General features: G+C 48.5%; 1 protein-coding gene across 1 annotated transcript; it reads left to right on the top strand.

Annotated features, from left to right (window-relative positions):
* Window positions 1–272: 272 nt before the first annotated feature.
* SLC6A20 (solute carrier family 6 member 20) lies at window positions 273–14,098 on the top strand. Its single transcript, XM_005485850.3, has 11 exons — window positions 273–459; window positions 4,497–4,637; window positions 5,359–5,450; window positions 6,154–6,381; window positions 7,457–7,567; window positions 7,936–8,177; window positions 9,050–9,212; window positions 9,500–9,704; window positions 10,562–10,721; window positions 11,756–11,921; window positions 12,820–14,098. The coding sequence occupies exons 1-11, from the start codon at window positions 339–341 to the stop codon at window positions 12,967–12,969; spliced, it is 1,779 nt and encodes a 592-aa protein (XP_005485907.3). The 5' UTR covers window positions 273–338; the 3' UTR covers window positions 12,970–14,098.

Below are 14,098 nucleotides of genomic sequence, written 5' to 3'. Positions count from 1 at the left end.
TTTCCTCACAGCTTCAAGTTGGCATGTGAGTCACTAAAAATCCCTCAGCTCACATCCTTCCCAGAAATGCCAGTCAAAACCCAAGCAGCTATTCACCCAAAGTACCAATTTTATAGTTCTGTGTGTGTCTATAATCTATTTACCAGCATTCCTATTTCAGTATGTGCCTGTTAATAAGATTAGTAATTAAAAAGCTTGATAGGAATTGGCAAGCACAGCTCCTCCGCCTTTCCCTCCCCTCCGAGCCGGGCTGGCGTGGAGTGTGAGGCACGGTTGGCAGAGTACCTGAGGGAGTGAAGGCAGGAGGCTCTGCTGCAACCTCTGCCTGCAAGAAAGCAATGGAGAAATCCAGACCCCTATGGGACAATCCCCTGCAGTTTGTTTTTGCCTGCATTTCCTATGCTGTGGGGCTGGGAAATGTGTGGAGGTTTCCATACTTGTGTCAGATGTACGGAGGAGGTAAGTGGGGTTAACATTTTCTTGCTTCCCTCGAGGAGCAGTGGGGCAAGCTTGAAGTGCAAAAATGTGTTGTCCATGTTCATGCTCTGTCCCCCCAGCTAGGTCCAGGGCAGAGAGGAGGTCTGGCTTTGTGCTGTTGTGCAATCTGTTTTGTTGTGGCTTTATTTTATGTATTCTTTAGCATTAGATTTTCACCTGACAGCTGCTGACAGCATTGTTTCCTGTAAGTGCAATGAAACAGTGGAGAGGTCCATGTTTTCTAAAAATACTGAGGTAGAGTGAGAGATATAGATCCACTTAGTATTCATTTATTATATTTTTGCCCCACTAAATCACTTTGAAGATGTCGGAAACTGGTTCATGTTCTTGTACATTCACCTATGGGGACTTGGAAAATATTGAGAAGGGGAGACGATGATACCGATTTAACTTAAAGATCAGCTGTATTATTTCAAGTACCTGTCATTAATATCTTGTCTTTTATATATATATATATTTATACAAAGCCTTACTTTAGGAAATGATAACTTGACTGCAAATCTGTGTTAAAGTTGGCTGAAATGCCTTAATCAACACGAGTTTCATAGCCAAAGCCTCCCAGGAACCTTTGGAAATAAGGAATAAATTGATTTGTCCTCCAAAAATAAATAAACCAACTAAAAAGACCTCAAAACCCTCTTTGAAAATTTATCCTCCTCCTGGGTCCAAACTGAAGGAAGATGATATTTGTGGCATATATAAGCCACAGCTGTTCTTCCTTAGAAATGAAAAGTCAGTTAATTAGATTAATTAAAGACCATTATTAATAATCTCCTCTAGTATACAGCTACCACAGTTTTGAAGAATCTTTAGAAACAGGCTCTCTATAAGACAACTAAGATTTTTTACTGCTTCATACTTCATCCTTTGACATGGCTGGGGACCCATCTCAAATCTTGCATTAAGAGATATGATGAGCATCTGCTTTATCTGCTTCTGGTCTCCTTCTGCCTTTTCTTCCTTTTAGGAAGAAACACTGAGATGTGAAACAGCTTTTTGCTTTTATGCTTATTTTGTTGGCTTGTAGCTTACTTCTGAATGCACTTGTGGTGGTAGCAGTGGTTCGTGCTGCTGTTTGAAAAGCCATCTCAGGGCTGAGACTGCATCGAGCTATCCTGTGGGATCAGGTCAGAAAAATCCAGATAACATGATGGGTGAAGTGTCAGTAGAATATAGATGCTGCAGTGGCTGAAGCTTTCTTAGACAGTTCAGATAGTAGAAATTATCAATGTGCTGAAATTTTGTGTGTGTTCCCCTACACGTGCTTTAAGGGTAAAGACTTCATATCTGACACTGAACACTAGCACAAAGTTTAAAATGTGTTTCTGTATGCAATCAAACTGCACGTGATCAGTTCTCTAGCAGCCCATCATGGCAGATATCCTGAAGGACAGCAAAACTCTGACTTTTGCGGGCTGTGTGTCATTCTTTTAACCAGCCAGCTGTATTGTGGTGAAAATTCTCTGAAAGGTGGTGAAAATTCTCTGAAATGTAACCAAAACTGGAACATTTGGTTAACCTGAATAGAAGCTTAAATAAGCTTCCCTGCTCATTGCAAGGGCTTTGGACTAGATGATTGTTAAAACGTGCCTTCCAACTCAAACTATTCTATGGTACACCCAAGAATTTTCTAAAAGTGTGTTTTGTAAGAATGTTTTTCCACTATTTTTCATTATATTTTCCATTGTTTTTCTCTTTACCACTTATATTTATGTGGGGAAAGGCAGCTCTTTCAACTGTGAAATTAAAACTCCTGACAGGAGGTTTTGCTTTTCTTAATTGTTTTATCCACTGCCCTCTTAAAGAGGATTCTGTGGCTTTCCAGGGGTTCACAAAACCCACGCATACAGAACATCATTTCAGAACTTAAAAGGTGGAAATGTCAGGCACTGGGATTAATTAGGAGGGTGCCAGTTTGTTTGGCATCTTCATTGCAGTAAAGCACGGAGCCAGTCCCTGTCCTGCTCAGCAGGGCAATAGAGCCTTATCGCAGATGATGCTGAGTATTTGTAACCTGAGTATTTGCACTTTGTAACCTGTCATTCTGTTCATCAGCAGTTTCCCTTCTTCTCCTCCTTCTCCTCGCTTTCCTGCTGGGAGCATAACCTGAGCAGGGCACATTCTCACCTCGCAGGAGCAGTTCCTCTGTCCCTAAGCGGGCCAGACCAGGCTCCACCGAGGCTGGGCCGGGTCTGCAGCGGGGCTGACGCTCAGCCCTGGGTGAGGAAGCCCCCGAGCACCAGACAGGAGCCTGAGCAGGGCCGAGGGTGCCGCTGGCCAAGCCCAGGGCCTTGAGCAGAGCCAGGGCACACTCTGCACCTTTTGCCAGCTACAGGGATCTGGCCTGGGGCTGGTTTGTGCAGACAGCTGGCACCGGAGGGAGCAACTCCCGGTGTCAGTTGAGTAGAGCTGGTTCCCAGCTGACAAGGAGCTGGTTTATCGGCTGCCCAGAGTCACTTGTGTGAGCCCTTTTGGTTCTCCTCTTTGGGAAGAGCAGCACTAGCAGCAAGGTCTGGGTGCAAACAGGATGCAGAGCAAGGAGCAGGGGCTTAGCACCGGCACCCCCAGCTGCGGGGGGACACTGGGGTGAAGAACAAGCCTGAAGGCATTTCTCCTCCTTGCCAGTTGGCACAGTCAATGCCAAACATGTGGCAGCGCTACTGGGAGGGCGGAAAACCTTTGCAAGGCCTAGTGCTGATTCCCCTGTGGCAGATGGCGGAACCGCCTCAGGGGCCGCAGGGCAGCTCGCACCCCACCGGCACAGAGCGGCTGCGGGAGCTCTTAAACCTCCGACGGCTCCCTGGCGGCGGAGGAAGTTATCTAACAGACTAACAAAGGGGTTGTTAATAACAAGGCAGCTGGGAGGTGGGAAATTAATTCCCAGAATAAAACGGATTATTGCTCTGTGTTTATTTCCAGGTCTTTGCCTCAGTCGCTGCATGGAGTTCATTCCTCCACAGTGCTGCACAGAGCCCATTGCGAGGAATGTTAATGCCACAGATTAAATCCTAAATAAGAGATATTTACGTAAATATTTTGGCTTGCTGTAAAAAGGGAAGCAGGGAAGCCTTCACAAAAATCCAGCTTTTGACTCAGTCAGCAGCTCTTTCTGAAGTGAACCCCAGGTTGAATGCAAGGATTTTCTTTTTTTCTGGCAGAAATTGAAGCCAAAGCACATCCTGATTGCCAGACAGGAAGGTTCTTTTCCTTTCCTCCCTGTCAACCATCTCACTCCTGCTGTTCCTCTTTCACAGGAGCATCTCTGTGGCTCTCCATGTGCAGAGAAGCAGGGATGAGCAGTCCCATGCAGGAGACTCAATGTCTGTGTCCCAGGGTCTGCTCCCAGGCTGGGGGAAAGGCCCTGGGGGAAAAGCCTTCATTCATTTGCTGGTGCTTGTGGGCTCAGGATAGGAATTTGGGAGCTTTTTAGTTTGGTTTTTTGATTGTTTGTTTTTTATTTTTAAGCAAGGCCAGACTTCAATATGTCACTCAAAACTCTCTGCTTTTGAGTTGCTGTTACCTTTTCTTTGAGCACTTTGCCTGTGCAGCAGAACTTCCCACACTGAAGTAAATCTTTCCCTCGTCCTCTTTGTCTCATTATGGGTTACAAGGTTTGGCAGGTGGCTGGTTACCCTTTAACAACCCCAGCCCCCAGCATTGCTCAAACCGCCCGGATGCATCTGGGCAGCGCTGCCGCACAGCAGGGCCGACCAACACAGTTTAACAGCAGAAACCCCAGCCCTGCCAAGTCCCTGCGGAAAATTCCCTGTGCCCAGGCAGTCAGTGCCCACCAGCCTCTGGGACTCTGCCTGAAACCTCTGTGAGATGTCCTTCAGGATTGGGCCGTGCCCTCAGTACTCCAGGCACCTGGACAGGACCAGGACCAGGTCAGCCAGCCTCTGGGGCACTGACAGCATGGCTTGAACACAAACAGGGCAAAGTGGTGTTTATCTTGCTGCTGATCTGCTGAAGGCTGACTGTTGGGTTTGTTCTCCCAGGTGGCTTTTTGATCCCATACCTCATCATGCTGATTGCCGAGGGGATGCCGCTGCTGTACCTGGAGTTGGCCGTGGGGCAGCGCATGCGGCAGGGCAGCATCGGCGCCTGGAAAATTATAAGTCCCTACCTCTGTGGTGTTGGTATGTTCTCAGTTCCCATCTTTGTTTTCCAGCATGCAGGAAACCTGGGTGATTTTAGATTGGAGAGCTTTGTCTTTCAGAAGAAACCCAAGCGGGAGCTCAGGTTTCACTGGGTCTCACAAGGCTGAGCAAAGCCAGACACTTCATGGCATGCATTTATCCTGTCCCTTGTTGGGCACTGGGGCTTGCTGTGTTGGGTCTGGATTCAGAGGTGTGAGTCCCCCTGCCCTCAGGCAGACTGCCAAAATCATGTTGTGGAGGCCAGTGCTAAACCCAGCCCTCAGGGCTGCCTACACTGGGCTTTGAGCCCAAGAGCACCTTCCCAATAAGCTCAACATGAGTGATAAAATGGTGCCTTAATTTCCTACTGTTCCAGTCTGCTATTTACCAATGTCCACTCTTGGCTACATTTTTATATTATTAAATGACCCTGAAAACCCAAGCCATCATCAATTTGCATAAGCACACTTGTTTTTTTAATGATACATTGAATATTCATTCCCCATGGCCCAGAGTATCATATCCAGGTCAGGATAGTCCTGCTGGGAGGAGGAGGCAGTGACTGCTGTGTCAGGGACTTGCCCTGTGCACGTGGCTGTGCAGGGACAAAACCTCTCCTGTGTCAGCCATGGCAGTGCTGCTCCTGCATCCCACAGATGTTGTGGAGCCCTGGGCATGTTGGGGTTTTCTGCTGACCAAGTGTCTCCCTCCATACCCACAGGAGTTGCCAGTGTTGTCGTCTCCTTCTTCCTTTCCATGTACTACAATGTGATAAATGCCTGGGCCTTCTGGTACCTCTTCCACTCCTTCCAGGTGTGTGGGCTCCCAACAGCCCAGCTTGGCCCTGCTGTGGCTGTGGAGGGTCACAGTGGCTTTTCCTTGGTGCTGGGTGTTGCCTGGCACCATTGTCAGCTGGGAATGGGGAGGTGGAGGGGCCTCAAAAGCTTCAGAAACCCAGGGCTTTGCTGCAGGGAGAAGTCAGGCAGTGATGTCCTCCTCCATGGTCCTCTCAGAGACATTGGCCATTGTCTTCTCCTCACCATGGAATTCAGGTCAAGGCCAAGCTTGTGACACCTTGGTCACATGTGCCTTGGTGCCAGGGTGTCCTGCATCCTGGGATGGGCCTGTCTGATGTCAGGGGAGAAGTTTGGTCCCACAGTAGAGGCTTGGAGAGTGTCACCTCCAGGGAGAGGGTTAAAGAGGGTTAAAAAGTCCTTGGGGAGAGAATCAGTCTGGTCACCCCCAAGGAAGAGGGACAGAGCTGATCTGTCCTTGGGTAGGGGGTTCAGAAAGGGTCATTCCCAGGGGAGAGGATCAGAAAGCATCAGTCCTTGGAGTGAGGGTCATTGTCAAAAGAGATCATCCCCAGGGGAGCGGGTCATCCCCAGCCCCGGCAGCCCCTGCAGAGAGAAGCAAGCCCGGGCAGAAAGCCGTCCTTGCCATCATCATCCTCCCTGTTCCCCTCTGGCACCTCGGCTCTCCCTGCCGTGCCCTCACTCCATGCCCTTCCTGCCAGGACCCGCTGCCATGGGCCACCTGTCCCCTCAACAGCAACCGCACGGGCTACGAGGAGGAGTGTGAGAAGACTTCATCCACGCAGTACTTCTGGTACCGGCAGACCCTGAACATCTCCCCGTCGCTGGAGGCCAGCGGCAGCGTGCAGTGGGAGCAGGCGCTGTGCCTGACGCTGGCCTGGCTCGTGGTTTATCTCTGCATCCTCCGCGGCACCGCCTCCACCGGCAAGGTGAGAGAGAGCGGGCACAGCCCTCCCGAAGCCAGGCACTGCCCTGCCAAACCCGGGCACTGCCCTGCCGAGCCTGGCACAGCCCTGCCGAACCCTGCCGAGCCTGGCACAGCCCGGCCGAGCGCTGACGGGCAGCGGGGAAGGGCTGCTGCTCCTTGGGGTCACGGTATCTCCCCCCAGCACCGAGCTCTGCTGCCCTGCCAAGGTGCAGCTGAAGCAGGATCCATCAAAACGCTGAGTGATGCTGAAAAAAATAACCCAGGGAAGTTCTTTAAGCACAGCAGCTCTCTCTCATGGCCAGTTGGCAGGCTGCTGGCCATGAGGAAAGCTGCCTGTCCCAGCAGAGCCGTGTCAGGAGACGTCTATTCCCTGGTCTTTGCAAGGAAAACAAGACATCCACAGGGCATTTTTTGCTTGCTTTTTATTCACAGCAGAAGTTATGAGGAAGTGGGGAGAAAAACCCCAATGTCCTGGCTGAGCCTGCACTAAGCAGCAAGCTGAGGGCTGTAATCCCCAAATCGTCTTAGCCAAATACAGAAAGCCAAGAGACTGTACACTAGGAATAACCTCTTAAACTTGCTGCAACTGATTCAATTAAATTTTGATTCAATTTGATTAAATTCAAGTTTGATTTTGACCTTTTATGAACTCTGCTTGCCTTCCTTGAAGAGGAAACATTGATGATGATGATGATGATGATGATGATGATGATGATGATGATGATGATGATGATGATGTGATGATCATCTTTGCCTAATGAGTTTTTGATAGATGGTTGTGAACTGGTCTTATGCCACCAAATTCTGTGGAACTGAGTTTGCGAATGCGGCAAATATTTTAGATTTTTGTTTGATTTCCGGTCTAAGAGAAGACACTTGGAATAGTAGCACAGGTCTTCAGGATTATTAAAAACTTGTTTCCCTAAAATGTAAATCTAAAGTTAGATTTGTCTGATGATAGTTCTTTAAAAATTAATACAGGATAAAAAACACACTAATGTGAAGTGAGACTGACATAGCACATTAGCTTTGTCTTACATATTCTTTAGACCAAGGTCTTTGCCCTCTTTCCCCAGGTGGTCTATGTGACAGCCTCTTTGCCCTACTGTGTTCTCATCATATACCTCATCAGAGGATTAACACTTCATGGAGCTGTGAATGGGCTCGTCTACATGTTCACACCAAAGGTACAGAAAACTGTATTGAATTCTTCAGGAAACGTTATCAGTTACTGGGCATGTAAGTTTTTAAAAGGTCTTGGTCCTCTTTCTGTTAATACTGAATTTTTGCTGCAGTAACATAGGTCTGGCAGCTGGAAACCTCAGCTGGGAATGGCTGGAGGCTGCCATGGTGCCCATAAGCTGCTTGCTTTTTCCTGCAGAAAAAGACCTTCCCATTGGGAAAACCTACTGTCTCCAGCCAGAGCAGTGACCCTGCCCAAAACCACCCCTGGCCTGTAATGAGTGCACAAAGGCCCCATCCCTGCAGGCTGGAAGGGGCAGTGCTGGGCACTCGGTGGAACTTCATGGCCTTGCTCTCTCATCTGCCTTTGCAGCTGGAGCAGCTGTTGAACCCCAAGGCCTGGATCAGTGCTGCCACACAGATCTTCTTCTCTCTGGGCCTTGGCTTTGGCAGCCTCATCGCCTTTGCCAGCTACAATGAGCCCTCCAACAACTGCCAGCGACACGCCATCATCGTGTCCCTCATCAACAGCACCACCTCCATATTCGCCAGCATCGTCACCTTCTCCATCTACGGCTTCAAGGCCACCTTTAACTACGAGAACTGCATCAACAAGTAAGAGCCCTCTGTGGCACTGGTTTTCTCTGCATGCTGTTCTGGGGCAGCTGAGGGGGGAGGTAAATAAACAACAGCACGCAGCTCTGCCAGCACTGCCCCAAGAGCAGAGCTGATACTGCTCTAATAAAGCTAAAGGAGCTATTCAAAGCGATGAAGCCTGAGAGGAAAGGTCAGAGCATGTTGCCTTTTGACACCTGGGCCCTGCTTCCAGGCACAGGCCTGGTCAAGAAGGTGAGTTTTCTTGCCAAGTCACAGAGGCACTTTCTCCTGTATTCTTGTCCTGGTTCATACTTCAGGGAGTGTGGGGGAGCTGATTAATAAAGGCAGTGATGCTCAGATCCCCTTTTTTAAGGCTAAGCCCTAAAGTTCCACAAGTTCATCCTCCTTGGCTGTGATGCTCTGCAAGTGCCCAGCAGCCTGCAGGATTGTGTCCTGTAGCTGCAAGCTTGCGTGCAGTCCCTGGCACAGGGCCCACGTCAGTTACACATTTACTCATATTTTTAGAGCTTTCAATCCATCTGTTGATCAGAGAGGAAACCAAGCTGCTAGTCCTTGCTTGTTGACAAAAGACTTTAAAGTTGGTGGGGTGTGGACGTGAGACTGCAGGGCAAAGGGGAAGAGACACCAGGCAGCACTGGCCAGCAGCCAAGGTACCTGCCTGGGAGCAGCAGTGTGGGCACAGGAGCTGCTCCCTGCAAGGCACAAATGAGCACAAGGTTGCTGGTGCCCTGGCACTGTGCTGGAAGTGCTGCTCTCAGCCAGGGACACTGAAGCCCTGGGACCAGCAAAGCATTTCCCTGGGGCTGATGGAGAAAAGAGATGCGGAGCCCTGGGCCTGAAAGCCATTAAATTCCTGTAATCCTTCCCAGGGTGATCCTGCTGCTGCTGAATGCTTTTGACCTGGAGGAAGGCTCTTTAACAGCAGACAACCTCAATGAGATGAAAGATTACCTGATGGCCACCTACCCACAGGAATATGCCCAATTAGCACCACAGATCAAAAACTGCAGCTTGGAAGCTGAGCTAGACACGGTGAGTTGCAGCTTTGTGGTGTCTCCTTTGCTCCCATTGAGCCCAGGAGCTGCCTGGCCAGGGCTGGGGATCATTTCTACACCTCAGGACGGGGCAGGGGCTCACGAGGGCCATCAGCATCCAGTGTCCATGCAGTTGGGATAAACTGGTGAAGACCTCACCTGCCTTTGCTGTGCAAAGCCACACCTGAGGTGTACACTGCCATGACACAGAGTCACACTCTTGTGTGTCCTTTATTGAGCTGAGGAGCTGCCTGCAACTCATTTTTCTCCCCTTGTCTCCATCAGGCCGTCCAGGGGACGGGACTGGCATTTATTGTCTATTCAGAGGCGATCAAAAACATGGAGGTGCCCCAGCTGTACTCTGTGCTCTACTTCTTCATGCTGCTGATGCTGGGCATTGGCAGCATGCTGGGGAACACGGCTGCCATCCTCACACCGCTGACCGACAGCAGGGCCATCGCCTCCCGCTTCCCCAAGGAGGTGATCTCGGGTAAGCACCTGCCAGGCTGCTCACGGGCCACAGGGGGAGCACCTCTGTGTGAGTGAGTGAGTGTGTGTGTGTACATGTGTGTGTGTGTGTTTGTGTGTGTGTGTGTGTGTTTGTGTGTTTGTGTTTGTGTGTGTGTGTGTGTGTGTGTGTGTGTGTGTGTGTGTGCACAAGCTGTGGTGTCCACTGCCATTGGGTGAAGTGCCACTCCACTCTCTGACCTCGGGTGGAGCAGGGAATGGCAAATACACTGCTGGAAGGGTTTGCCTGCCCTTGTGAAATCCGGCCATCCTGTGCAGGCCTTTCCCTTGGGAGCTCCCAAAAGCACCAGGGCAGTCGTGGCTGTGTATTCCCAGGCTTCCCAACACACCCCAGCTCCTTCAGATTCGTGTCTCCTGACTGGTGATGCTCAAAGAGAGAGTACAAATGGCAGCATAGTTGCAGCAAGCTGTTCAGTCACATCACCAGTATCCCAACCATGAACCACTTCAGTCATTGGTCAAAAGAAATACGCGCTCCTGTCTGGGCATGGAAATCAGTTTTTAAAAACTTGTTTTAGCTGGATGCCCAGCAGCAACAGCAGGTGCTGCATGCACGTGTGACAAGGCTGTAGCTAAAACTTGGCTGTTTTGGCCGCTTCTGGGATGATGTGCAGTGACTGTGCAGGTCTAAAGAGCAGCAGTTTAATGGCAGTCACACATGCTAAGGGGCATGTGTCTTTTCCACAGGGAAAAGAAAATCCTTCTCCTCAGAGAGCTGCTCAGCAGAAATCCCACCAGCTAGTTAGTCACAAGAAATGTGACATTTTCCCTACACAAACTTCCGGGTGTAATGGCAGGATCCCTGTTTTATCCCCACAGGTGTTGTGTGTTTTGTGAATTGTATAATTGGCCTGATCTTCACCATGGAGGCTGGAAATTACTGGTTTGACATCTTCAATGACTACGCAGCCACCCTGTCGCTGCTGCTCATCGTGCTGGTGGAAACCATCGCTGTGTGTTACATCTATGGCATAAGGAGGTAAAGCTGGAGCCCTGCTTCCTTCATAGTCCCACAGCTGGGGGAGCAGCCACGGGCCAGGAATAAAAATACTGCCTTGGGATAAATATTTCTCCTGTGCTATAGGATCAGCAAGGGGATGGGGGTCTCCCCTGCCCTGCAGACCCCTTCTGGGGCCTTGGCTCAGGGCTCTGAGGGGCCAGGCTGGGCTGACACCATCTCTGCTGGCAGGGCAGTACTAAGGAATTATATACACAGCTCCCTGCTCTTGTCTTTGGTCTTAGGAGCAACTTCTACCAAAACTCTGCTCCTCCCATGACAGGAATTCAGCATGAGCACAAGAGTGCCAGTAAGTCTGGTTTCAAAGGTGGTCACCTCGCACATTGTTTGTCTCCCAAGTCAATCCTTGTGGGTAAAAGGAAGCTCTGGAATCAGGAGAAGTTTTGAACAGCAGAGGCATTTGAAAATAGCTGACAGGAAAGGCTTCAGCATTTGCTTTGTTGGTCTGCCAGCACAGAGGGTGTCCAGGCACATATGTGGGTATTTCCTCCCTGATGAGTTCAAAGCCTTTGAGTCAGGTCCAGGTGTCCTGTGAGATGTTAGGTACCATTCCCTGTCTCAGTGTTCCCCTAAGACAGTCAGGTAACAGCACTGGGAGCACTCAGCTACACAAACCCAGCAGTTTTCTCCACAGCACTACAGCATCATTCCTTCTCTCTGTCAGCTGACACCAGTAACAGCTCAAGCTTATGCTTCAGGCAGAACTTTCTTGCTGTACCTATTTCTAGCTACTCTCTGCAACTTGGGATTCTCTTGGAAGCCTCGCTGTCTTTGTTGAATTCCCCCTCACTGTGATTCTGGTGAGCCAGCTTTTCAGACAATAATTCTCTGCTCATTTGTGTTCAGCTGTACACTCCTTTCTCATCTGGCATCCTCAATTCTGTAGGTGGCTTTTGAAGTAACTCAGAACAAGGTATTCATCAAGTATCTGTAGCCAGTCTCAAAAATACGTGTTCAGTTTCCTTCACAAAAATGTTTGGTTTTCTTTTGAACAGATTTGAGAAAGATCTTTACACCATGATTGGACACAAGCCAAACTGGTATTGGAAAATTATGTGGGCTTTTGTTAGTCCACTGCTTATTATAAGCCTATTTATTTTTTACATCACCGACTACATCCTCACAGGAACATTGCAATACCAAGCATGGGATGCCACACAGGTAAGAGGTTTGGGTCTGCACTTTTTTTCTGTTTTAGACCTTCCTTACTTCCTGCAAGGATACAAACTTCTAACTACACTCTTCCACAAAATGGCGTTCTGAAAGCGAGTAGCTGGAGTCAGGGCCATCCCTTAATTTTGTGGAAAGGAAAACCAGGGAATACTTGACTTAGTGATGATGCAATGATTCGGCAAAATCAACTAATTTCCCTCTATGATTCTTAATCAATCCTTTAAATTTCATTCTGTTGAAGACCCAAATATCATCTTTAAAAATACACTTAAAACCCCCTACTTTTAAAGTGTATTTACTTTGAACAAAATTAGTGGAACTTAAAGAAAGCTGAGCTGCTGCTAGAATAGTTTTCATAATTTCCATATACATTTTTCTTCATGGCCAGGACACTTTCTTAAGAATACTAGACTGTGCATTTGTCACAGAGCAATTACTTATGGATAAGCAATCACTGGTTTTGTAACATTTTGTGGAAATGTTTCCATCATGCAGGAACAAAGCACATAATTGTTTTCCTGTCATGGCCAATTTAGGACTCAGGGCAGGCCTGGCCTGTTGACTGGGTGTCAGCATGAGCCCACAGGCTCCAGGAGAGGAACAGAGCCCGGGCAGAGGTCAGGGCCCAGCCACCTCATTAAGAAACACAAATCAAGCCAAAATCTGTTCTTTACCAAAGCCTGCAGAAGTTTCCCCCAGTCCTGCTGTCAGCAGCTCTGTTCCTGTCAGCTTTCAGTGAGTGTGGCTGACAGAGAACACCGAGGGCAGCTGTGGGCTGCCACAGACTGCAAATGCTTCTCAGAGGTTCTGCCTAGGACACAGCTCTGCTCCCGGCCCGACTCTGGGACAGATCCCACAGACCCAACTCTGCTTTTCTCCCTTGCAGGGGCAGCTGGTGACCAAGGATTACCCGGGCTATGCCCTGGCGGTGATCGGGCTGCTGGTGGCATCATCCACCATGTGCATCCCCCTGGGAGCACTAGTGACTTTTGTAAGGAAGAGACTGAAGAGGGAACGAGTGGCAACTGTTGCATGAGAGCTGACAGCTGGATTTGGGGAGACCTTACCCCCGTCACCAGTGACTGGGCACTTCTGGAAGACAGCAGCAACCATTATTTGTAGCAGCTACTTATAGAGTTGAGAATGGTGGGTGCTATATTGACCAAAAAGTGCTCTTGGGAGGTTCCACAATGGCTTGGGGAAAAAAAGCTCCTCTGTAACAAGATGAAGCTTTAAAGTGGCCTCTGTAAGAGGCGAGAAGGAGAAGAGCAGCTCACAAAATGCCAGCTAGCACAAATTATCCAGCACACCAGCCCATTACACAACATTAGGTGATTCTTTTCCACTGTTGTAGCATTGCCTGTGTGGAAACATGAACAACCAAGCATGTTCCTGCACCAATTTACCAGCAAACGCCCCCAAACCATTCAAGACACTTAAGCATACTCATTGTTTGAACTGACATCTGTATTTCATATACAGGTGAAACTGCTTAAGTCTGGCAATGAGATGTGACAATTGCTTTCCTACACGGGAATAATCAGCAGGATGGCACTGGGAGATAAATGTGGCCAATGTGGCTTCTTTTATACTTGTGTCCAGCAAAGCAGTGAATATATATATTTATATTTGCATATATCTATATATATGCACACATATGTGTGAGCTGCACAAGTTCTCCCACCTGCAGAAGTAAGCTTCCAATTCCAGCATGCAACTGTGTGCTGTGCTGTACTTTGTATTTCCTAGGGATGTATTTTAAGTACACTGGAAGATATCTGTGATAAAGCTGCTTTACGAGCCCCACCCAAACAACAGTATGCCATATAATTAGCTTTGACAAAGTTCATATCCAGGTATTCTTTAATCATCAGATGTAACAATCCAGCAGTTCCATGGACCTGGTTAATTTCCCTGTGCAAATGTTTTATAAAGAAAGCAACATTGTTTAAATTGCAAGCTTCATGTAATAGAAAACATTAAAATTATATCTACGAACTTTAGAAAAGGTTGCTCTGAAGAACAGTTAGAGACAATTAGAGACACACTCACGGGACAGGGGTTCTTAACACAGCACCTTAGCTATGGAAGCATTAGAGGATGGCAAGTGCCTTAGAAAAGAGGGATTCAATTCAAACACTGTGAAAGCACAACACAAGTCTCTG

The sequence above is a fragment of the Zonotrichia albicollis genome, chromosome 1 (genome assembly GCF_047830755.1).
Source record: "Zonotrichia albicollis isolate bZonAlb1 chromosome 1, bZonAlb1.hap1, whole genome shotgun sequence".
NCBI classification, from domain to species: Eukaryota; Metazoa; Chordata; class Aves; order Passeriformes; family Passerellidae; genus Zonotrichia; species Zonotrichia albicollis.
This window is presented reverse-complemented; position numbering and strand designations above follow the sequence as displayed.